The sequence below is a fragment of the Plectropomus leopardus genome, chromosome 17, assembly GCF_026936395.1.
Source record: "Plectropomus leopardus strain MGB_pleo_1.0 chromosome 17, ASM2693639v1, whole genome shotgun sequence".
Taxonomy (NCBI): Eukaryota; Metazoa; Chordata; class Actinopteri; order Perciformes; family Serranidae; genus Plectropomus; species Plectropomus leopardus.
In genome coordinates this window covers 3,235,296-3,243,494 of record NC_142192.1, presented here as the reverse complement: position 1 = coordinate 3,243,494, position 8,199 = coordinate 3,235,296, and the positions used below count along the sequence as shown (strand labels likewise).

Sequence of the window (8,199 nt, the reverse complement as noted above, 5' to 3'; positions counted from 1 at the left end):
ATATAGGCACAAAATATCAGCCCTCAAAGATATTTCACCTCTACAGCTTTAAGCCCAAACTGCTGTACATCACCTGAACAACATTAGATTTTTCTTGTTTATATAGTTAGATTTTGATTGTTACCAGCAAATAATATATAAAGATTTTACTGGTAATTTATTATTTTATAATCTGAACATTTATCAACCTGTATGATATGACAAACTCTGTCATCTGAGTTTACGAAACTCAGCAGGTCTTTTGTTTCAAACTGTATAAACAAACATATTGTCTTTTCATAGTTGTAATGAAACAATGTCAAAACGGCATCAGTCCAAGAAGGATCTTTTAATAACAAAAATTATATACAAACAAGTTACAAATAAAGAGTGGACTCATTTCTGATCATGTCAAGTGACCAGGCACAGAATTACCATCAGATCGCATTTGCATTCAGTAATCGTGGAGATTAGAAACCTGAGCTCGATACAAAATGTCCTGTGTGTGGTACAAATGTATGTTGCACAATAACGAGGAAGCATTACAAAAGGCAGAGAGTATAAATATACTGTATGTACAACTGATGGAGTAAATTCCTTAATGTAGAATCAGAAAGGGGCCTTGCATCTTGAATATTTTTGCCTGTACGGTTGGGAGATGTGTCGAAATGTTCATCTGCTGCCAACTGAGTGGATGCATCAACTGGGACATTAAAAACAAATGTGTCTCCTGGCAACATAACAACCCGAGCTGAAAATGATGTTTCTCCTCTCTGCTCCTCCCATATACTCGCTGTTAATTTGTATTTCTTTAAATAAAGCTGAAATGGAGAGAAAGGAGAGGAAGGAGAGGATGAAGAGGATGGGCTGAGTCAGGGCGCTGAGCAGGAATAAAACCTTCTCCTTCAAGGAAGGAGTCAGCAACAGCAACATAATATTTACCAAAAATAATAATGGATTTTTTATTATATTCTGTGGGCGACCACAGAGGAACCTGTCTGGTTAAACTCCATTCAGGTTTTGATTTCAAGGGTCACAGGTTGAAGGTCAGGGGTCATGGTGCAGCAGTCACTAGGAGGGGGCGTCCTCTCCATGTATAGCCTTATACTTGACCATCTCCTCTGGAAAGACTTTGCTTAGCTCAGAGATTAGAAGGCTTTTAAATTTCTGGAAGAAAAGAAAACAGCAGAGGTTGCTTTAGAAATGATTTAAAACAACTTATGATTTTATGATTATTATGAGTTCCCACACAGTGTAACCAATGAATTTTCACAACTTTTCCTTTACATTTTACCTCACTTCCATGTCTTTATTTAAGCAGTTTCAAATGGGTAGTGGGGTTGGTCCAGTGTGAAAACTTACAAAGCAGTGTGATATTAGGTCAAACACCGGACTGGACCGGTGTACCGAATTTCACCAGGTGTCCCACATCATTCAGGAGATAATCCTCAATGGTACATAAGACTGTGTCCCAACAGAAAGCAAGTGCCTAACTATCATGGAGCATCGCGGACCACCAGAGCTCTCTGTCCATACTGAATCCATTAAATATACCCTTCTGTTACTTCATGTAAACAAACCACATAGCTATCAGCTGTGCGCCCGAGATCAGACCAGAGACGTAAACACTTAAAAGATGGGTGAGTAGACTACCTGTCATCTTCCTGCATTTGTAGTATTACTTTTTAAATCAGAAAACACACCTTTTATGTTGTGATGTTTACTCAAAAAACATACAATATAGCCAACACCAAGTAATGTTAGCTTAGCTTGTTTTTAGCAATGGTCATTTACCTCAGCAGAAACTTTCAGCTTTCCAGCGTTCTCCCTCCAGCCAGCTGATACTGTGTTTAGATTTTTGTAGTAAAATAAGAAGGTTTTGTTTAAATAATTTCACATTTCAATTTCACGAAGCAGCTGCTCCTCTTCCTCTACAGCACTTTCAAAGCCAGTGACAGGAATAAATATAAACATAGCATCCGACAAATGTCCGGCTCCAAGTACCGTGCCCGCTGGTATATGCTGTCAGTTGTCTGTTCCAGAGACTGGGTTGAAGACTAAAGGGGACAGCAGAGTGCTTACAGTCAAAGCCCAGAGGCTCTGGAACAATCTGCCCGAGGAAATCAGGTCAGCCCATCTTAAAATACTTTTATTTGAGAGCCTCTCCTGATTTTAATTGAGTTCTAATTTCCTGTCTTTTTATTTGCTTTTTAAAAGTGCTAAAAAAGATTATTATTAGTCGGAGTAGTAGTATTAGTAGTATTATAAGTATTATTATTATTTATGTTACCTTTTCACAAAATCAGACAGCCGCAGTTCAGATACATTCATATGCCAAAAGCTTTCCATAGCCATTGCATCGTCACTCCCCTCACTTTGCCGCTGCTCTGCGTTTCTTCATCTTAAATAACCAACCTGTTTACAGTCAACAGTGATCTGCAGGCTGAGATTTACTTAGAATCGACAGTCTGATGCTGCTAATGTATGGCTGTGCTGCAGCAGCCTCTCACTCAAGCTAAGTCTCCATTAGTAGCAACTCTTAGGGCTGGCCGGTTAATCTGATTTTAATTTCGATTACAATTTTGGCTTCCCTAGATTGTCAAAACAAGATAATCGAGATAAAACGATCTCTGGTTGTTTGGAAACTTCTCATTTTGGATCCAGACAGCATGTGCATGGGGAGAGAGAGCACGAGCGACAACGAGCAGAAGCGGGGAGAGCAGACGTGTATGTGCCTGTGACAGTGACAGTGAGGCTGCAGTGAGAGGAGCAGAGAGTGTGACGGGATGCATCAGCAGCTGAGGCTGTTTGTCAGAGAATAAAAGCTACAACTCCTAAAGACTCAAGACGCGTTCCCATATCTAGCTCATAGCTGCTGATTAAAGTGACAGAAGTTAGCCCTGAAGTTAGCAAGCTCAGTTAGCTTCCCAGTGGAAACTGACCAGGCTCCTTTAAGGTGGACTATTAAGGTGGACAAGCTTTTCTCATTGTAGGGACACTCCCAGCTGCTTCTGAACAGATAATGGAGGAATGTCTGTCTGCTGAGTCTCTCCTGAGTTAGTGAAACAATCATTGATCCCAATTCAAAATGTATTTTGCTGTTTTTGATACAGTAGCTGTTATGTATTGTTAAATTACATTAGTTGGGTTAGGTTTTATTATTATGTAAATGTGAATAAACTACGGTAATGTGCAAGATGTGTTACACAGTCTTGTGGCTGCACCACAAAGCTTTACTGTTTTTCAGTTCACTTGTATTTAAAGTCAAAGGACATCTGGTGTTAAAAATAAACACCAGAGTTAATATTCAATAACTGCATGATGGTTGAAGGCCAGTGAGTAATCATGTCAAATAATCGTGATTTCAATATTAATCAACATAATCGTGATTATTATTTTTGCCATTATCGAGCAGCATCGAACTCTTACCAGCATCATTTCGAGATTAAGCACACTTACCATGAATATGTAAGTATCCATTGTGCCAAAAATCGGTTTAGGCCGGTTAACCCACTACACAACAGCTTTTTAACTTTTTCCTGTTTCCTTCTTTATCTGACAGCAAGTTTCTTTCTCCAAAAGGGGGCGTGGCCTTGGCAATGATGCAATGCCTGTCTGGTCTACAGTTAGTCTACCCCATGATACTAGTGACATTTTAATGGTCACGAAGCACAGCACTAGATTTTTAATTGGTTATATAAGGAACATATTTTGCGTAACATTAGACATATTTGGGGATTTTTTTAAAACATATTTTAAACAACAGCCGAAACAATGTATATAGAAAACTGGCCTAAAATATTGTTAATTCCAAACCATTTCCAGGCCTGTAAACTGATTTTCTAATTTATAAATGTAATAAATTTAATAAACGTATGGCATAGTAACTACAGACACATCTGCTTATAGAATATAAAAATCAAGTAACTTGATTTGTGGAGTAGAGCTTCTACTGAATGATTAACACATTTTTAGCATTGTGTCCAAGGAAAATTAATTCATCGTCAGTAAACAAGGCCACTTTATTAACAGAGAGGGCTATTTAGAGTACATGGCTCGCTGTATATGAAAAGAGCCTTGAAAAGGACATTCTTATCTTTTAAGAAATGTCTTAACATGCTTGGGATCATGTAATCATCAGTGTAGTAGTTAGTTTGTTGACTCTGTTTATTCCTGCGGTGTCGCTGATGTGTCAATGACCCTGGCATTATCTCCTACCGTCATAGTGTCGATCTTCCCTTTGACCTGCTCGTTCCTCGCCAAGGCTCTCTCCAGACACTCCTTGGTGTACAGCTGAGGGTTTCGCCCTTGGTCAATGTATCTACACACACAAGGCAAAATATCAGTCAAGGAAACTGTGATGAAGCCATGAAGCACTGATACTGTATTATAAATCCCAGTAGCTAAATTTGGTAAGATATCTGTGTTTCTTGTCAAAAGCACATTCCAAAATATGTGAGACTCTAGAGGTTTTCTTTGTGCCTTGTGGTCACTTTTTGATTTGGTATATGCTATGAACAAATTCTTAAGTTGAACATGTTATTCTATAGTAAGCGAGTGCTAAATTTTGAAGTAGCTCTCCCCATTCCAGAATAAAAGTAGAATGAAACATTTAACATTCTGAGATACGCGGACAAGGAATGAACCCTAAAAATCATCTGATTTTCAAATGGGGTTTTGTGTGACTTTAATGTAAAGATATTTGTATTTTCTCATCACGACAATGGCAAAAGTGAGCTGAGGGTTTCGACTTTGGTCATGTATCTAGAAACACAAGGAAACATATCAACTCAAGGGGACTGAGGTGAAGCCTTGATAAGGTATCATGAATTCCAGTAGCTAAATTTGGTGGGTCAGGTTTGCTTCTTGGCAAAGGCACATTCCAAAAAATATGAGACTCAAATGAGTTTTTCTAAATTCTTTGGAGTCCCTTCTTGATTTACTGTATGATATTTTAAGTTTTTTTTTTTTTTTATTGAAATTTAATTTCACCAATCCTCCACCAAATAAAGCACACTATAAAGAGTGACAAAAAAGGCAAGACAAATTCTTAACCCTTTGAAACCTGAGCAAATTTGTTTTGATTTCCTTTAAAAACATGGCAATGAGCAACTCAACAAGACATGGCATGAACATCAGCAAGAAATTTGTGAAAAATTAAAAGAAAATTACCTGGAAAAAAGAAACAACAAAAAAACTAATTGTAATGAAGAGAAAATGGTCAGGAAAAGGTGCTGAAAATTGAAAACAATTACAAAAAAGAAAATAGGTTCCTCTAACATATTATATATTATATATATATATTATAATAATAGTTAGAATTTGCCTAATAAAAAAAATAGCCTGTAAAATGCGTCTGAATACAGCACGAGAAAACTGAGGTTTTAAAGGGTTTACGTTGCAAATGTTATTTTAATAGTATGCCGAATTTTAAAGTGGATCTAAACAATCCAGAATAAAAGTTATAAAAAAAAAAGAAGCATGTGACATGATGACAGATGTGCGGAAAAGAACGAAACTATAAAATCGTCAGATTTGCAAATGGGGTTTGGCGTAGTTTTAACCCAAGACGATATGTATTCTCTCAAACAACAGTAACACTGAACAGAAAATATGATATTATACGTTATAAAACCAGACAGGCATAATAATGTAACAGCAAACGTTAGTGGACTCACTCAAAGACCTCCAGCGGCACGTTGATCTCATGAAGCTGCTGACGGCACTTCTCGATGTCTTGAAGTCCAGATATCATGAAATTTCTGATTAGAAACAACACAGCAGTTAAACACAGAGCTTACTAACAGCTTCGTGTCGTTATTATGTTCTCAGCAATCAAGCCCGACTCACAGTTTCTGGTTGAGTCCTGCCTGGCTGCTCGGCTGGAAGTCGCTGACGATGATTCCCAACTGTCGAATATTCTCGATAAATTTCTCCAGATGCTCCTCCAGGTTATCAAACTTTTCAGCCATCTTATTAAACCCTCATTAGCCGGCTAAAAGCGCTTGAAATGACTCCGTTTAGCAGGATCCCTTTGTCAAATAGCCGTTGTTGACTGTTAGCAACCGGCTCCACGACAGGCACAACGCCGAAGTGCTTTACGGTAGTAAAATAGCCAATCGCTGTGGGTGCTGTTGTGCTACCTAGGTAACAACCCGACACAACCAATGAGAAACTGTCGTTAACTGACTCTGAAGTGTCGTGCTGTCCGTTAGGAAGAAGCTTCTTTGTCATAGCTGGTTAAGAGCAAAAAGAGTCAAACGGTGACTGCATTTAAACCGCTATGTCAAATGTAAACGTGCCTGTTCATTTAAATCATACTGCGAATATATTTTATTTTGAAACGTGCCATAAATCTAAAACTAAAAGGAGCCCCTACACACTGTTTATGCCAAAGCTTACAAAGACCCCAGCTAGATTGTAGAATTACTATGTATTATGGCTAAATATACACAAACATCAAAGTACTTAGCCTGTTTTAATGCTAATCTACAAATATGTAAAGGGATTACTTCATAACGATTCAAGAGAATGCCAAACCCCCCTTAGAAATGCCATGCTACAACTGAACTCACATTCAAAAGCTTACACCTCACTCTTTCCCCACTGACATCTGTCTTATCTCTTATTATCTAATTAATTATCTAAAAGGTTCAATAGCCTATATTTCTTGTATTTTCCAACAGAGCTCTAAAGCAAAGTTTTGTTCTGCTCACACATAAGATGTCCTTGACTTAGTGTAAATCTAGTGCTGACTATCTGAGTAAAGTGGGAGAATAAAAGAGAAAGTGAATGTCAGTGACGCTCAGATGATATTCCTTCATTCTGTGGAGTCTGTATTCTTTCAGGTAAGCACAGGAACACTAAGAGGCACACAGTCAGCCAGACGGGACCAGGAAAGACACCATGAGCCTTCAAAATAAAAGTAATATTACCCATATGACAGCTTGCACAAGCCAAGGATGAAGTAGTGTTTCAAACTAAACATTTAGGAACTACAACATTGTTCATGTGTGGGATTGAGCTTTACAACAATTTCTGGCCTTTTATTATCTAGCCAATGATTTTCTAGATGAAAACTAAAGATTGAAAAAAATTTTTTCTCAGTTAACTAATTTGTGTGCCAGAAATTGGTTTTCTGGAATCAGTGGTTGTATTATGTGTTCAATGTAAAACCTACATTTTGTTGTAGGCACAACTCTCGGGGCCCCAGTGGCCCTCAGCTGCAAAATGTCACTCATATTAACACGTACCAACCACAAAGAGACCCCAGCTAGCAATTTTTGGTTCTAAAATGTTCTGTGAATGGTAAAATGCAACCAATGCAATGTTTTAGTAACATTTTCAGCAGCAAGTTTTCTTTTGGTTCCCAAAACATTCTTCTTAAAGTTAGGGTAACATTCTCTATAAACATCATAAAATGTTAAAATGTGTTTTTATTGTTAGTATATCACATTACATTTTTAGAAAAAATGGCCTGTAAACTCAGGCGTCAATAGCATGTTCTAAATGTTGCTTTGACAGTGTTCCTCCTTTGTTTTCATGTAACATTGTGGCAATGTTTCAATTGGAACATTCTATGATGTGTCACTTTTCAGCATCACCAAAACATCCTCAGAATGTTGCAGTTATAACATTACGTCTTAGTCATCATTTAACCTTAAAGGAACATAACAAAAATGATAAACATTCTTAAAAGGTTCTTTGAACATTAGATTAAAATATTTTCTTTAAAACATTATTGCAACTTGTAGTTAATATTTGCCAATGTTGTGGGAATGTTCCCTGCTAGCTGGGACTCAAGATGACCACCAAAAGACAAATAAAGGCCACAAAGAGATGCAAGGGAACTGTAGAGAGACACAAAGTAACTACAAAAGGGGAAAACAAAGACACAAAACTACCCTAAAAAACCCCAAATTACCCCAAAAAGCCATGAAATGGCTACAAAGACATACAAAACCACAATAAACGAGGCAAAACCACCACAAAGAAATGAGTTAACATTTCCTTGGTTCCCTCATCTCAGAGTCAACGGGTTTTGGGCTAATAGATGTTTAAAATAAGGTCTGTGGTTAACACAAGCTTTAGAGAGTTTCGGCTCTTTCAGACTTTCAGATCCAGCTTTCAGAGGGTTAATGCTTGGCTTGCTTTGAACGTAAGTCTAGAAGCTTTTATTTTGAAAAGGCTTCACCGTTGCAGCTCCGCCGGTGAGAGCAG

General features: G+C 37.7%; 1 protein-coding gene across 1 annotated transcript; it reads right to left on the bottom strand.

The window, feature by feature from the left end:
- Positions 1-309: 309 nt before the first annotated feature.
- med10 (mediator complex subunit 10) lies at positions 310-6,108 on the bottom strand. Its single transcript, XM_042506481.2, has 4 exons — positions 5,830-6,108; positions 5,658-5,741; positions 4,198-4,300; positions 310-1,146 (listed from the first exon to the last, which is right to left on the bottom strand). The coding sequence occupies exons 1-4, from the start codon at positions 5,949-5,951 to the stop codon at positions 1,051-1,053; spliced, it is 405 nt and encodes a 134-aa protein (XP_042362415.1). The 5' UTR covers positions 5,952-6,108; the 3' UTR covers positions 310-1,050.
- Between the last annotated feature and the right edge of the window lie 2,091 nt (positions 6,109-8,199).